At 34.8% G+C, this 18032-nt stretch overlaps 2 protein-coding genes across 3 annotated transcripts in view; one reads left to right on the top strand and one right to left on the bottom strand.

Moving 5' to 3' along the window:
• CAPN3 (calpain 3) overlaps positions 1-13677 on the top strand; it is a 37005-nt gene extending 23328 nt beyond the window's left edge. The window contains exons 19-23 of the mRNA XM_087951665.1: positions 821-889; positions 1380-1458; positions 1628-1744; positions 2714-2772; positions 12317-13677. Coding sequence (XP_087807791.1) covers positions 821-889; positions 1380-1458; positions 1628-1744; positions 2714-2772; positions 12317-12343 — 351 coding nt within the window. The 3' untranslated portion in view covers positions 12344-13677. The remainder of the gene's footprint in view (positions 1-820; positions 890-1379; positions 1459-1627; positions 1745-2713; positions 2773-12316) is intronic.
• A 413-nt stretch (positions 13678-14090) lies between these two features.
• Positions 14091-18032, bottom strand: part of ZNF106 (zinc finger protein 106) — a 51640-nt gene continuing 47698 nt past the window's right edge. For both annotated transcript variants that reach the window (XM_026671038.2, XM_026671042.2), the window contains exon 22: positions 14091-17513. In XM_026671038.2, coding sequence (XP_026526823.2) covers positions 17457-17513 — 57 coding nt within the window. In that variant the 3' untranslated portion in view covers positions 14091-17456. The remainder of the gene's footprint in view (positions 17514-18032) is intronic.

Raw genomic sequence — 18032 nt, 5'->3', positions numbered from 1 at the left:
CTCTTCTTCCACTCTGTTTCCTATTACAAAGTTTAGCAATTTTTGGAGGGCACAATCACAACAGTTGGCCCAGAATATAGTTATACCATTGCAATGTGGGAAAGCATGATTTATGCAGTCATAAATTAAATAATTGTCAGCTTATTATAGTGCCGAGTAGTGCAATGCGTTTGATTTATAATTCTTTTTTAAATCATTTCATAATTGTTTTAGAGTACTTTAAGTATTTTTTTTCATTCTTACAGAAACACTCTGTAAGATAGAGCATAACATCTATTCATGGGTAAAGGCTCATCTACAACTAGAAGCCCTTGGCTGAATTTGGCTGCATAAAGCCATGAATGACCCTATGAAATTGTTAATAAATGGCTAAATGTTAATGCAGTGGAAGAGTGGAATCATGAAATATATGAGAACTAATAATAGTGTGAATCATTGAACTAGATTTTTATTTAATGTAAATTTTAATTTCTTTGTTCTAACCTTTTCCAGTTGTTAGAGCACGGGGTTCTTGCATGCCATTTCATTGTGGCTCTCAGCCTCCCAAATTTGGCATACTCTTTGTCTAAAACAGGGGTGTCCAACCTTGGCAACTTTAAGACTTGTGGACTTCAACTCCCAGAATTCCTCAGCCAGCCACAAGTCTTAAAGTTGCCAAGGTTGGACACCCCTGGTCTAAAGAGTCTCTTCTCTCATATCTCATCTAATATAACATCTAAGCCATTAAGAAGTTTTATCTGAGATGTTCCATTTCTGGAAATAAAAAAAAAAATCTCAATTTTAAAATCTTTGAAAAGTTTGAACTGAACTACTATCACAGACAGACGGTTCCGGGAAAATAAACCTTGATGAATTTCGCCACCTTTGGACTAAAATTAAAAGCTGGCAGGTATTCTTGTCTTGTGAATTAATTGTGGTCTAGATATAACATGACAACAGAAATAAGGTTTCAAAATAGAACAGCTGGTCATTCACCAGTAGATCACTATCTTTAACACTCTGTTCACATATTATTTTACAGAATGTGAAAGAAATTATATGGTGCTTCCCTTCCTAGCCGCAAGATAAATTGTATTATGTATTGAAGCTTTGTTATCCAGTTCTTATGGTATTAGAGAGGCCTACAAATACAGTATTTTAAATATACAACTAAGTATAGGAAAGGGTGTTGAGAAGGGGGAAGGGGGAAACCTGGGAAATAATTTAGCCCACATGTGTGATTCAGCCTCTCTTTGAATTTTTTACTTTATCATTTCAAAGTCAACTTTGGAATAGACTGATTTTGTTTAGTAGCATTTTGGGGTCAGTGCATTTTTTAATGCTGGAAAGTGGTTTATGCATCAAACTCTTGAGGTTTATTTCACTTTTTGCTTTTCCAGAAAATTTTCAAGCGTTATGATACCGATCATTCAGGAACCATTAACAGCTATGAGATGCGTAATGCAGTTAAAGATGCAGGTTTGTATGGTGCTTGCAGGGTTCTTGGACAGAATTTGGGGTGGGGTCTTCTCTTATTTTATCTATCTGTGTCTTTGTATCTGTAACAAGTAGCTTTTTCACAGAAGAGTGATCATGAAGAAAAGTCATTTCTTTCCACCAGAACCTTCTCATATCTTTCTCTCCTCAGGGTTTCAATTGAATAACCAATTATATGATATCATTACAATGCGCTATGGTAACAGGAATATGAATATTGAATTTGACAGTTTTATCTGTTGTTTTGTGCGACTGGAAGGAATGTTCCGTGAGTATATTTCTTTAAAATGTTTCTATCTTGCTATTCCATTCCAAGATCCCAGGGTTGTTGTTGTTTTAGCATATGGCATACATAACCAAGGAAGTCTACAATGCTTTTTACCACAAAATAGTTCTGGCAGCCTCAGATTGCCAGTTCATTTTGTACATGCCTGCCTGCTATCCATGGTACATCACAGGGGGCAAACTAACTTTGCACCAGCTGGCTAGCAGCTAGCAAAATCCTAGTGAAGCTGTTTCATGAATAGAATCTGATGCTGGGACATAGAGTCTTCCAACTGGAATTCAGCCACTCTTCTCTTCAACCGTTCTTTCTTTGTACTTTAGAAAGTACCCCTTGGAGATAGTGCTTCCTCTTCATAGGTTGTATAGGAACTAGGAATCAGCAGTGCATTTATTTTGGTAGAAGAATCCTAAAGCAAGAAATTCCTAGTCTCTTTAGCTACCTTAGCTCTTTCCACATGAATATTATCTGGCTGGCAGTATCTTCAGAAACAGATAGCGTTTCATTATACTGTTTATTTATATCATTTATTTCGGCATCCATCTCATAAGCAAGTGACTCTGGGTGGCAAACAACAAAATTGTTATTGCCTGCTTCATGAAAAGGCTGATTATTTGATCAAATTGAAACATTTAAGACCCATATGGCCTCTTTAAATTGAGTCCATGTCATCCACAGGAGAAATCTATTTGTCTAAACTGATTGTTTCTCAAATCTCAAAGTCTCCAAAGCATCTAATACAAATACAGCCGATGGTTAATGGTTATGTTATTCTGTTATATAAGTTAAACTATATGACTGAGTTGTATACAGTAGCTAGGAATTTCCTATTAATATTTAAATGATAAAGTTAACAATATTGAGAACAAATAGTGGTTCTAATATGTTGTATTTACTATTCCACTTTCTTGACTTCCTATTGAATAGATCTTCCTTATGTTTCTCTCATGTTAGGTGCATTCCAAGCCTTCGATAAAGATGGAGATGGCATTATTAAACTGAACGTCTTAGAGGTAACTATTGATGTATTTATTTAAACTCTAATAATCATGCTACTTTAAGTAGTTTACAAAAAAGAATGTCCATAGTACAATAATTAAAAATTCATAACAAATATTTAAATTTTCTTAAAACCAGAAAACAAACAATTGTCTTAGAAAAACAAACTAACTCTGAAAGGAGTCCATCTTAACTTTCTTCCCAAACGCCAACACAGAGCAAGTCTAATATCTTCTGGTAAACTACTCCACAATAGAGACCATATCAGAGAAGCATTTTCTTCCCCTTCTCTTAGTTTTTAATGAACCCCAATGAGTAAGGAACAGTTTTTCCCATGTTGTTTTTCCCATGTTGTTCACATTTGGTGGGTCAATTATTGAAGGTTCATGTTTGCTGGTTAATGTGTGATAAGCTATGTAAGACTTCACAAGTCAAAATCAGTACTTAAATTGCCTCCTATTGGCAGCCAATGCAAAGCTCACAACAAAGATGAAAAACATTCATGCTATCTAGTGATAGCTAGCACTCACTACATTCTGATTCATTGTGGGTTCTGAGTTGCCTTTAAAAACAGTCCCATTTAGAGCACAATGCATTAGTCCAATTGGGTAGGAATGAGAATATGAGTTACTATTACTAGGTCCTTGGGTAGGATTCCGAGTGATAAATCAGCCATAGCTAGGCAAAGGTCCTGGTTCCCAGTTATTCAGAAGGACTTGAGGACTTGCTTTCTTAGAAGAAATACCATGCCTTCACATGACAATTCTAAACCTTGATGCACAAACAGGAGCTCCAGGTTCCTTGGGTTCAACTGTTTCTTCTCAGCCATACTCTATTGTTCTTTTGGTGTGCTTCTTCAAATTAGATTTGGGCTGTATCTTTTGTAATAAGTGTCATACTCCAAAAATAGTACTCAATATGTGTATTCTAAGGAAACCACAAGTACTTTCTTTCTTCAAGAATTTATTCATGTTATTGATTTGGGCAATAAGTAATCATGGGCATGTATATCATCTAGGATAAAATAGGCTTCCACTTAGCTTATCTAACATAGGGGTCTCTATTTCCTTGCATCTACAATTTCGGAAGGCTTGTGAAAACCTCCACAATGTTTAATTTACAATACATAGGTTTATTATTATTGTAGAGTTTTCCTAATAAAAAGAATACAATGAAAAATCTGATTGGACAATGGATTTTCCGTTCCTTTTGACTCCTTGCACTTCCCCAAATCTTTTTAAGGAAGTAGAAATTATAAGGAATTAGAAATCGCTGAGAGGAGGACTCGGGGACTTCCAGTGACGAGATATGGGTGAACGGAGGTGCTGAAGCTCGCTCTAGGTTTCATGCTATCTCCTCTTGCTGTTGGAGTGACCCTTAGGGGTGCACGCATCTTGCAGAGAAGTGTGCCAGTGAGGGGAGACTCAAGTCGTGGTGTGGAAAAGGCGATTCTCATCACGACGTAGAGAAACCCTGTGGAGACCGACAACAAGAGACTGTCAGCAATGGCGGTCCCAAAGCCTTGATCATTGCAAACAAGAGAAAGCGAGTGAGTGACAGACTGTGGTGAACGAAGAGTGCAAGTGAAAGAATTTGCGATCCTGATTGAGCGCTGAATATTGGAGTATCTTAGTCAGAGCGAAGCCCGAAAACAGCGGCCAAAGCAGATACGAGCGGCGGCGAAAGCAAAAGGGCTCGTGAGACAGAAGCGGGTAAGGACGCGAGCGATCAGACAGAGAAGATAAGAGAACTGGAGGGATCTGAGAGACTGATAATAATTGGGGGAGAGAAAAAAAGAAGAAAGAAAGAAAGAAAGAACAATAATTTAATTTAAGGGAACTTTGAAGGATTTCAATTGTGGGGAAAATTGGAAGGACGAACTTGAGATGGGGGGAGACTTGAAGTAAGGAATTAAATTACAACTTGAAATATTCCACGAACGAAATTGAATCATTTACTAGTCTCCTTTTGGATTATTGGACTGGAGCTGTAGTAAGTGGAGAAGATTTATTAAAGAAAGAGACTACTTGAATCTAAAAATTGACTTGTTAAACTTTCAAACGAAAGGAGAAATGACTACAGTGGAAAGTGTGGTGAGATAGTGAAATCAGAGACATTACTCAACAACTCTGTACTTCCGGTGCGCTCGGTGAAGAAATCTTGAAGAACTGAACAATTATATTAAGACACTTTAAGCATTTACATTTGCGGATTGCAACAATTATTTCTTGACACCAACTTAACTGATTTTTGAATGTGGTAAATGTAATTTATATATATTTAATTGATACATTAGTAATATTGTAGTTTATATTTGGTTATAACACACGTAAAAAAGGGAGGTGATAATTAATTAATTATTTAAGTATAGATATTTGATTATAGGCGTTGAGTAGATTGAATTAAATAATTAATTGTGATTAATTGTGATTATTATAGATTAACTAATTAATTATTGTATAGTAAGGTTGATATATCTATATTTAGATTTGTAAATATTTGAAATATTATTTTATAACACTATTTTGATATTTGGGATTTTATAGTATTTATAGATATACAGCTTAATATTATTTAAATTTAAATAGAGGAATTTAATATATTATTAAGAATTACAAATCCAGATATTTGATTTAGAAATTAGCTGTAGTGTTCTGGAAAATATATATATATTGATAAGAGAGGTTAATCCTGTAACATATCATATTATTTAACGTAGTGGCCATTTATAGTTGATATTTCTTAATAGTGAATGTTAATTTGGGACAACATATTTAATATAATACAAAAACAAAAACAAATTTTACAAGAAATGACTTCCGTTACTAATACAACGCTTAAAATTGGAAAGAAGACTTCTTCAATACAAACAACTTCAATGCCATCAACCTCAGTGATGGCACAAAAGACAATTGAAGAAACTTTATCTGGAGGAAAACAACCTACCATCACGAATGCCAATATTCAATCGACCCTTCTTGCTTTACAAGAGTCCATGCTGAAGCTTTAGGAAATAGTGGTAAAAAATCATATCGAATCAAGAGCTGACACAAATGAACTAAAAGAAGAGATGGGAAATTTAAAGGCAGAAATGAAACTAGACATTCTAAAGCTGGATCAAAAAATTGAAACAATACAGCAAGCACTAGAAAGGAATGAATCAACAATAAAGGAGGTTGAAAAAAGAACGGAAAAAAACGGAAAAGAAGCTGGAAATGGTTGGTCAGCAATTAAGAAATGTGAGTAAAGAAATGGACGACTCCTTGGTATATTTGGAAATGGATAAGGCTGCAGCATATCTAAGATTCCAAAATATAATGGAATCTAAAGAAGAGGACTTAGAACAAGTGATGGCAGAAATATTAGCAGACCTATTGGAAAAAGATAAGGATGATATTCTGAAAGAGTTAGACGAAGTATATAGAGTGAGCACAAATTATGCAAGACGACATAAACATCCAAAAGAGGTCCATGTGAGATTTGCCAGAAGGAAAGTTCAAGATATTATATATAAAATTTCTAGAGAAGAAACAATTACCGTATTTATCGGCGTATAACACGCACAGGGCGTATAACACGCATCTTCATTTTAAGAGGAAATTTCAGGGAAAAAAATTAAATTTCTAAATAAAAACTTTGAAGCAAAATAAGGGTAGCTCAGAACTTTTTTTATTAATATTATTACCACTTATAAGGTAAATCAGTGGTCCCCAACCTTTTGTACCAGGGACCGGTTTCAAGCAGAAAATTTTGCAAGGACCGGGGGGAAGAGAAGAGAAGGAGGCTCGCTCTCTCGCTGCTCCACCATCCAAGGAAGAAACTGCTTCAAAGAAGCGGGGCTTTTCCTGTCGCCGCAGCTATTCCGAAGCGCCCGTTTCACCCCCTCCCACCCCGCGCTCAATCCACAGTGTCCATTCTGCCTGCCTGCCTGCCTGCCTTAGTTTCTGGTTGTTTGGGAGCAGCTCGTGAGAATAATAACTATTCGCTCTTTACTCAGCGAGCTGTTCGATTCAACCATTAACGAAGGCAGGCAGGCAGCGAGCACTGCGGGCGGGCGGCGGGCGGATGGGGTGGGGTGGGGGAACGGCGCTTCAGGAAGCTGCGGCGAGCCCCTTTGAGCAGTTTCTTCCTGTGCTGGTGGAGGAGCGAGAGGCTGAAGACTGACCCAGAGAGAAGGACAGGCTTGGTGCTTCCTCCCTCCCTTCTTTCATTTGTGTCCTTGATCCCGATCCCAGCAGCATTCACCGAAGGCTTTTAACATAATCGCGTATAACACGCATCATCATTGCCCCTATTTTCAGGGGAAAAAGTGCGTTATACGCGATACGACATACAAAGGGAAAGAAATCTTGGTGCTTAAACAAATCCCAAGAAGAGTGAGAGAGCAGAGGCGAGATTATAAATTCTTGGCAAACCAATTAAACCAAAAAGGTATCATATTTAGATGGCTAATCCCAGAGGGAATGTTAATCACTTGGGAAGAAAATTAAAGTAGACTCCGTGGAAAAAGCCCAAGATTTCTACGAACGATTGATAGGCCATGAAGAATCAAGTAGTAGAGACGAGTTAGAAATGAATTCGCAAGATGACCAAGACTACCAAAAAAATAGAGTTGGGAATTGTAGGAATTCAAAAAATAAACAACATCAAGAGAGAGAACCGAAGACGCACAATCAGCCACAAAGAGAGACAGGAGTAACTACAAGACAAAGAGCAAGAGTCAATTAGGTGATGGATGAAGGAAAAAAAATACTATCAATTAACATAAATGGCCTAAACTCTAGGATAAAAAGGAAAAGAATATTAACCAAATTAATTAACAAAATGCAGATATAATATGTTTACAGGAAACTCATATAAGGAAGGAAGAAGAAAAATATTTAGAATGCCCCAAGCTTGGGAATTTGTATACGTCACCAGCAGATTTTAGGAAAAAGAAAGGGATAGCAGTATATGTGAAAGACGATATGAAAGCAGAGCCAATTTGGATAGACCCCAATGGAAGAATTCTGATGTTACAAATTTGGATTAAATCAATCCTAATTCTACTAGTGGTAATCTATGCCCCTAACGATAACCAAAAGGAATTTTTTAAACAATTACATGAGAAATTAGTGGAATTAGATAAAAGGAATATTTGTATCTTGGGAGATTTCAATATTATTGTGGACCACCAGAAAGATCATCGTAGTGAGGGGAAAAAGAAGAAAAAAAGAGAACTACCAAAAACATGTGAAGAAATGATGATTGAACTAAATTTGATAGACATGTGGAGGAAAATAAACCCTGAGAAAAAGCAATTTACATTTTACTCCAACCCTCACCAATCATGGACACGAATTGATATGGCGTGGATGAATGGTGAATTAGTAAATGAATTAAAAGAGATTGAAATCTTACCAAACAAATGGGCAGATCATAACCCAATCCAGATAGTGTGGAAAGGCAGGAAGAAACCAAGAAAAAGGTGGACCTTAAATACACAGTTAATTAAAGAGAAAGAATTTATGAATAAACTTGACGAGGAATTAGACTATTTTTAAAAAGAAAATAATAATGAGGCAACTACGAAACAGAATATTTGGAATACAATGAAGGCATTAATAAAAGGCATAACGATATCATACACTGCTAAAAGAAATAAAGAAAAATATGCCCAACAAAATAAATTAGAACAAAGAATCAAAGAATTAGAAATTTAGCTGCAAAACACCCCAAAAGATTGCAAATTGAAAAAAACAGATGATAATAACTAAACATAAATTAAATTTAACCGAACAAGAAGAAATGGTCTCAAAGTTAAATATAGCAAGACAGATATTTTTTGAACAGGCCAATAAACCAGAAAGGTGGTTGGCCTATAAACTTAAAAAAGAAAAACAAAAAAGATTGATCTACCAATTAATAGATGAGAACGGGGATGCCCAACAAGGGATAGAACAGAAAAAAGAAATTGCATGTAAATTTTTTGAAGATCTTTATAAAAAGAAGGAGGTAAATGAGGATATTATTTGGGTATTACTAAAGATAAAATAATTAACTAGGAGATGAAGGAAATGTTAGAGATATCACATGGCCCGAGTTAAAAGCAGCAATAGAAAACCAAAAGAACAAAAGAACAAAGTTCCCCAGGACCCGATGGGATACCAGGGGAACTTTATAAAAAAATAGAACAAATAAGACCTCTCATGGTGGAAGTATATAATGAGGTCCTACTAGCAGCAAGAATGCCGGATTCATGGAAGGAGACATTGATATCGTTGATTCCGAAAGAAGATTCAGATTTACGATATATACAAAACTGCAGACCAATTTCCCTGTTAAATACTGATTATAAAATATTTACTACAATTATAGCAAATAGATTGAAAAAAATATTGAATGAATATATGCATAAAGATCAAAACGGATTTCTTCCTAATAGACAAATCAGGAATAATTTATTTATTTAGGATAGTATTAAATGTTTTGGAATACTACGAAGCCCACCCGGAAAAACAAATAGCCCTTGTATTCTTGGATGCACAGAAGGCCTTTGACAATTTAAATTGGCAATTCCTAATTCAACAAATTTACAATATGAATTTAGGCACTAAGTTTGAAAACATTGTGACTACAATTTATGATTCACAAAAGGCAAATGTTATAATTAATGGAGAATACACGCGCTCAATAAAAATAGAGAAAGGAGTCAGGCAGGGATGTCCATTATCCCCCCTGCTCTTCATATTATCTTTGGAAACTGCTTACATGAATTAGACAGAACGCAGGAATAAAAGGATTAAAAATGTAAAAAGAAGAATATAAACTCCAGTCATTTGCGGACGATATGGTATTTTTCATAGAGGAACCAATTGAAACAGGTCAAGAATTACTGAAAGAGCTAGATCAATTTGGGGAAGTTGCAGGACTTAAAATTAATAGGGAAAAAATGAAATTAATAACTAAAAATTTAACAGAAAAACAAAAACTAAAATTGGAAAAGATAATGGGATTACAAATAGTAAAAAAAGTTAAATACCTAGGAATTTGGTTGATGGCTCAATGCAAAACTAATGGAAAATAATCATAATAAATTATTACAGCAAGTTAAAAAAGATTTAGAGATATGGGTTAAATCGCAAATCTCCTTATTAGGGAGGATTGCCACTATAAAAATGAATATTCTGCCCAAATTTATTTATTTATTCCAAACAATACCAATAAAAATACATAAAAATTACTTCGTGGAACTTAACAAGATAATCACCAAATTTATCTGGCAAGGGAAAAAACTGAGGATAAACCTAAAGGCAATGCAAGATATGAAGAGCAGGGGAGGTATGGCACTCCCAAATTGGGAATTATATTACAGTGCAGCCTCCTTACTCTGGTTGAAAGAGTGGGCAAATCTGTCGAATAAAAGGATCTTATTTTTAGAAGGCCATGATTTACAGAGGGGATGGCATGCATTTTTATGGAACATTGGGAAAATTAAGCAGAGGTATTTCCACAGACATATAATTAGAGATTCCTTATTGGCTAATTGGAACAAAATAAAAAAAATTACTTAAAAATCCCAATTTGGATCTCAACGATGGAGGCGATGATACATCCAAACAATCTAGATCTTAATAAAATGATAAAAAGGTCTTAATAAAAAGACCTTCTTGATGCGCAAGGAACTTTAAAATCATGGCAAGATCTCCAAGAACAGGGGCTACAAGTAGACTGGTGGGCTTACTTACAAATTCAAAATAGATATAGCCAGGACAAGAAAATTTTTGGAATTTATACTAAGGCACAACAAATAGATAAAATTTTATTAGGTCCAGATAAAAACATATAACTAAATTTTATAATTATTTACTAGAGATGGAATTAGAAGAGGAAGTAGTCAAAGGCAACATGATAGCTTGGAGCAGAAACATAGGACGTAGCATTACATTATTAGAATGGACAAGGAATAATAAAATTACAAGATCAGCAGCATATAAAGAAAATGCCTATAAAATGTTTTATAGATGGCATCTCTCACCCTTGAGAATAGCGAAAATGTCTCCTAACATGAATCCGAATTGCTGGAAAAGTAAAAAGAAACAGGGAAGAATTTTCATATGTGGTGGTCCTGCACTGAAGCCCAAAGATACTGGCATAGAATTAAAAAAATGGTTAGAGGAAATAACAGCGGAGCAAATTGAATTAAAACCAGAATTCTTCCTATTGGGGATATTTAATAGACAAATTTCTAAAAATATTAAATATATAATACTGCATATTCTTACTGTAGCCAGAATAACCTTTGCACAGTGTTAGAAACAAGCAGATATTCCAACAGAGGAGATGGTTATACAGAAGATAACAGCCTGTGCAGAGATGGACAAGTTAACCATAGCACTTAAGGAAAAAGAAACATCAGAATATTATAGAAGCTGGGAATGCTGGTATGATTGGACAGAACAAAAATAGAAAATATATTAGTAAATAACGTTAAATGTAAATCATAATTATATATTCACAATAAGATGTATTTGTAAATGTATCACCAATATTGATAGCAAACAAGGAACCATAGACTGTCGATAGTAGAATTGTTAGGTTTTTTTAAAAAAATCATTTTCTTTTTTTCTATTTCTTTTCTTTCTTCTGTGTGTTGTGTTTGTTTGTTGTTTTGGTTTTGTAATCAATAAAGTTTGTTTAAAAAAAAAAAAAAGAAATCGCTGAGTGAAGAGCTGCATAGATTCTGCCAAAGGTCCTTGCCCTTATTGGAAGCGTAGAGGCATACTTAGTTTCTTTATAAGAACCCATTTTAAAAGTTGTTTCGTGTTACATTGCTGCTGCAAAGTGCATAAGTGCATGATGCTCATGCAGTTTTGAGTACAATATTTTTAAAAGCAGGTATATTATGTTTATTCTATAGTGAAGGTCCATTATCTACTACTTGCTGAAATGCTTTAGATGAATGAAAGAGATGAATGGAAAATCAGTAGACAAAACAGGGTTTAATGTAGGAGTTTTAAGTATTCCAAAACTATCTACATTTACCTGTAGGCTAGTCTTTGAGTGAGTTCTGAACTTAGCAAGACTTATTTAGCATTTCTAGCATTGGGCTATATATTTGTCTTGAAATCATTTCAAAGATTATTCTGCTGATAGTGACAACTTAATTTAGCTTTAATAGTGTGTATTATAATTTTTTTTCAAGAGAACAAAAAATGTATTGTGCTTTCAGTGTTCATAAGAGTTCTAATCCAGGTTTGTGTGAGAGAGTACAAGCTTGAAGAATGAACTCATTTTTAATTGAACTAGGAATTAGAAAGGAAACAAGGCCTTGCAAATGTATTGTCATTGTAAGGTTTAATACACCTGGAAATCCTTATTTGGACATAAGTATCTCACCGAGAATGGGAATAGGAATCAACAAACTATTTTATACTCTGCTGCTGAAAATGCTCAGCTTGTATTTTAAGTCAATTTCTTTACTGGGTTAAGGGGATTTGCACAAATCACATACTGTAGTTTAATTCTTTATATTAAAGAAATGCCTATTAACTTACAATATTCATTTTCTACTTCCAGTGGTTACAGCTCACCATGTATGCCTGATTACCTTATTTTTCACCTTCTCTTGGATTAATCAGCCAACATTCAGTTACAAGATACTGATCTCGTGCACATCTGCCTCTTAAAAATTACATGGAAAGGAAGTATAATCCAGCAGATTTATGTCCAAGGAAACTGCTTACGGAGAGGCAACAAAAGCAGTGAAGCATGTTGTGCACAACAAGGGGTATCTGCTCTCCTGATGGAATCAACTCTAGATGCATAAGCTTCGTTGCAAATCAAGTTATTGTTTTTACTTTGAAACAGCACCTCTTACCATCTGAGATATTTAGGGGGCAGCAGAACAATTTATCCATATTAAACACTACAACTTGCCAAAATGCAGTTCATCTGACTTAAGTAATTCAACTTATCTGAAAATAACAAAATTCAAAACATTTAATCATCTAAATTATTTTCATATGATTTTCTTATATGTTACATCAGTTATTATTCCTGTAGCCAAAACTTCCTACAATTACATCCAGCAACAGGATCTCTCAATGTACACCAATTAAGTATTAAATAGGATGTATCAAATGGTTAGATAGATGGCTAAATATTGTGGCTTAACTATAGATGGTCCTCAACCATTCATTTAGCAATCGCTTGAAGTTACAACAGCACTGGGGGGGAGTGACTTTCAGCCAGGCCTAGCACTTAAGACTGTTGCACCATCCCCAAAGCCACATCTCCACAATTTGGATGCTTGGCAACTGGCATGTATTTTCAAAGATTGCAGTGTCCTGGAGTCATGTGATCACCTTCTGAGGCCTTCCCAGCCAGCTTCTAAGAAGCTAAGTCAATAGGAAGCTGGGTTTGCTTAACGACCATGTGATTAGCTACTTAGCTGCAGTGATTAGTTCAACAACTGTGCATAAAGGTCATAAAATCAGGTGTGACTCATTTAACATCATTTCATCTAACAATAGAAATTCTGGTCCCAGTTACGGTTGTTAAGTCGAGGGGCTACTTGCAATTAATTTTGTTCCTAAGCTGCAGGAAAAACATTATAGCTAAATTATAAGTTTGTTCTCGCTGCAACAAACTGACAGATTCAACAAGTCTGAGTTCTCTTACAGTAGAACTTTCATAGAAATCTGTATTGACATATACACAAGATGTCTTTTATAAGACATTTTGCACATAGGATTAACTGTGATCTAGTGCTATGACTACATTTGTTTGGAAACTGTATTCCTTATCCAATTTTTAAAAAATGCCATGCAAGCAATGGTTCCATTGCTGGGGATAATATAGCAAAAGTTGTGTAATAAATGAGTGCTCTTTCACTGGATCTGCTGCATTAAAATTATGAAACATGATTAAAAATGCAACTTGTAGATGTCCAGTTTTCTTTTTAACAGATGTTTGTATGGATTTGTAAGGAAAAGTGTTGTCCAATATTTTTGCTTATGCTTGGAATTGTGGCTTTGGGACGTTGACCTTTGAGGTATGTAGAGTAGCTAGGTAAAAACAGTGAAACAGGCTTCATACTAAAGGAAAAAATTTTTTTGCTTTACTTTAATTTAGAGGCCATACAGAGCTTGACGCTCACCAATTTTAAGACATGTGGACTTCAACTTCCCAGAATTCCTCATGGCTGAGTGGGGAACCTTTTAAAATTGCCAAAGCTGAGCACTACTGAATTAGGTGCTGAACAATCCTTTTCCCATTTTTCCTCAAAAGTAAATGACTTATTTAAACTATTAAGTGAAACCTGAACAAAAAAGACCACACCACATCTCTCTTGGGATAAAGTAGATTTATTTTGTTTTTCTTTTTACTGTTTATCTTATTTAATTCACAGCTTTGTAGCAAAAAAGGAAAGACTAAATCATTCACTGAAACAAACTGAGAAAATATGTTAATTAAACGGTTACAGCATAATAGGTATGCTATTTTCCCACCTGGTATTTCTGCTATTAGAGGAATTTGTTCATGCCTTGATGTCTTGTTTTAGACCTTCTAGCTTCATTAATGCACAGTATATGGAGCACCTGCTTATATGTTATGTGGAAATCATTCCTCACAACTATAGATTATCTCGGAAAATCAGTGTTTAGAGCAAGTTAGTTGCTGGCTGCCCGAATACTAATTCTTAATGTATCTGTCTTTGAATATATTTGTGCTATGAAATATATATCCCCAACCTGCATTTAAAAAGAAGATAAAGTGTCATTAGATATTTAGAATGCAGCCTTTTAAGGTGGGTTGCCACTTTATGTTGTAGCTTTTATATTTCAATCCACCATAACCCAGGTACCGTCTCAAAGGGCAAACAGAAGCTGGAATACTTGCAAGTGTTCTGTTATTTACTGGGACAAACATGCAACTAGCCAAATATCTAAATTCTATGGCAGCTGATACACACAACAGTCCTCCACAGCAGAACCATTAATGTAAAGAAACACATTCACCATACACACAAAATTTAATGAAATTTAAAAACACACAAACCCCTTACACTGAGGAAATATTTTGGCATGCAGTCCGAATACATTGCATATGCAACCTGCAACAACTTACTCAAACATCAGCCAGCACCCAAAACTAAACACTTCCCACACATTTCAATAATGTACTCTGCAATTCACTCTGGCAACTTCATTTCTATATCTTTTCTTTCAAAATAAATATCTTCTAAAGTTAATATATTTGTGGAAATAAGGCAAAAACCTGCAACCTTCCAGAATGTAACAATCTTCAAAGTACGCAATCTTGATGCATCTGCCTTACCATTCTATCAATAATCAGCAAACTCCATTTTGCCCTCTGCATCAAGATTTCTACAGCAACCTAAAGGAGCATGCTTACATTTCCAACTAAAGAGGTATAAGTACAGAAAATAACCTCAAATCAAACAAATAACCTGAATCACAAGAGAACAACATTTCACATTCCATATGAAAGAACTGTGGAGCTTCAGCACAATACACTGAAGGAGGAGTTGTTTAACTTTCTAAGTTATGTTCATGTAACCTCATTTGCAACAATTCTTCTCATTAAGAAAAACATACATTATAGAAAAAACTAAAAATAAAACTTGGCCACACTTTTATTGCTGAACAAGTTTTAATACAAATTATGAAAGCATCCCAAAACACACTCATCTTAAATGTGCGTATGCACACACCCAAAGACACATACAGTGCTAAACAGTAAAAAGCACAAATAAGTATTCCAAGTTATAAATCACTTGCAATGACTGATTCAAAAGAAAATTTAAATTATTGCATATCAAGGCACCATCCTCTTCCAGTTAAAATACTGAAAAAGGAACCTGAAGAGGATGCAAAATTAAAATTCACCCACTCACATAACTAATAACGCACTCCATATACTTTTCTTCACAAAAATACTTCCTACCTCTGTAATTTAACTTCAAACACATTCAATTAAGAGTGAGCTATATTTTAAAATGTCTTCGATATTCAGCTGTCTACAAAATGAAAGTTTTTGCAGCATTTCTAATAAGCATTTGAGGATTTCTTTCAGCTTGCTTGATTTCAGTTGCCAACAATGTCATGAAAAGAGGAGGCACTATTGCCCAGAAATCACACACAGGCTACAGAACAAGATGTTCTCTCAATAGAAGATAACCAGTGAATTGTTCATTATTTCTGAACATGGCAAAAGGTCAAACTAAGGGACCAAAATCAAAACATCTTCAATCTATCAGAGTTATCACAAAATCATAGAGTAATTTCCAACTGGTTTGTTCTTCCAGCTGTTGAAGTCACTAAATTACTACCTTTTATTTTTAAAGGTTGATTACAATACCATTTGTTCTTCTAGTATGTATACATTGTCTGATGTAGTTAAGCTGAGTCAGATACTGCTAGACTATTTTTAGCTTTTCTGTGGAAGAAAAACCAGAAATGATGTCACAAGCACTAGATAAAATCTAAATAGGGAAACACTTTCGGAATACTGCAAATTGCAGCACCAAAACTTTCCCAGACAGCACTTACCATATACACACTTCTTTCATAAACACATATGCTATTTTTCTTTCAATTCTTGCATTTGTCACGCTGCCTAGTTTTGCTCCCTTAAATGACAGCACAAAATACATGCAAAATTCTCAGCTTCTGTTTGGGTTTTAAATCTTTGCAGTTTGTGCCCAACAACTTTTAAACTTGCAATTATAGGAACTGAAATTATTTAGTCAGTTGCTGTGAACTGGTTATCAAAAACACAGGATTCTCACAGGCTTAGCTGGATGAAGCAAGTAAAAATATGTGAAAATTCACTTACTTCAAATGCCAGAATGATCATAACTTAAAATTCTCAGAATCAAAAACACAGTTCCAATATTGTGGCAAGAAAGCACTGGGTATAAACTTAACCAAAAATGTTTAATATAAGTTATATTTACTGATGTTTGTATTATGGTGCCTGGTACTCTTAAGATAACTGGGAAATAACAGTAGTTTAAGAAACAGGTATTCTGCTGTCTTAACAGTATGTTCTCTGCCACCCTAAGATTCTTTGGAGCCAAAGCATACCCAAAAAATCAAGTACAATTGTGATTAATTGTGCAGATTTCACCCTTCAAACTGAAGCCACAACATAAAATAACTTAAACAGTGAGCCAATTGTTCATTCCCACAGCAAAAATATCTCAAAGACTTAATAAGAAAAAAAATAAGGAATTCAGCGATCAGGTGGTATTTCTAGCCTGAATTCAATAATATTTTGATTAACATAAAAATAATCCAAAACCAGAAACATACATTAACAGGAGATCCTACATATAACATGAAAACTGATGGTTAAAACACTTATAATGTTTTAAGCATAAAACATTACTCTGAATACCAAGTTATAGATAAGCACACTGCACTTATTTGCACAATGCAAATAAGAGGGAGGGTAGATCCCCCCCCCCAACAAGTGAATGGTATAAACAATTATTTGGCATGACTCTGTCGTTCCTTTCTCTACAGAGTTGCGAATAGATCCTGTCTCTGTAGACAAAACAGAAAAAGGCATATGTTCTTTTTGCACTCCAGTGATGAATAGGAGGAAAAAGAAAAGAATTAGATGGACAACGCATGTAAAATTACTTGTGTATTAAAAAATACTTCCCAATATGGGAGGCTGAAAAATGTCATGAGTCAATCTTGCTATCATCCTCTGCGTGCTTTTCAATATGTCCCACCGCATCCTAGAGGCAGAAAGGAAACAGGGTTGGTTTCAATTAGCTCAGATTTTTATATTTTGACGACCGATAAAAAAATTAAGCATATCAATGATACATTCCAGGCCAGCATACATCCAAGATTTGGGACAGCACTAGTCAGAGTTCAAATTTTCTTACTAACAGCAAGTTAAAAGCATTCCCATACTTTTATTAGCCAGCTTTAGCTTTGATTTGATTGGTCTTTGTGAAATGTTCTATGATATGTTCAGTAGTTGTTTAGTGAACTGTTTGGCATAGTAATGTACGTATATCATCAATGTGTAAACAACATTTATGATAGAAAAACATCTTATAAGGCAATCTGTTGAAGGGCTAAGAAGAATAATTGATGATAGAATGAATATTGCTGGGCTCACAAGAACAGAAAAAGTGAGGGAAAATCTGAAGGGAAAATAAATATGTCAACAGCTAGTACACTTTTTAATACTTCTATAGTCTAGACAATAGGAGAATTGTAGATTAAGACCCTTAAAACTGGTCTCT

The sequence above is a fragment of the Notechis scutatus genome, chromosome 1 (assembly GCF_049901735.1).
Source record: "Notechis scutatus isolate UNSWTSFEM ecotype Mainland chromosome 1, rNotScu1.2, whole genome shotgun sequence".
NCBI classification, from domain to species: domain Eukaryota; kingdom Metazoa; phylum Chordata; class Lepidosauria; order Squamata; family Elapidae; genus Notechis; species Notechis scutatus.
Note: the sequence above shows the minus strand (reverse complement) of the source record. Positions and strands in the feature narration are given on the sequence as shown.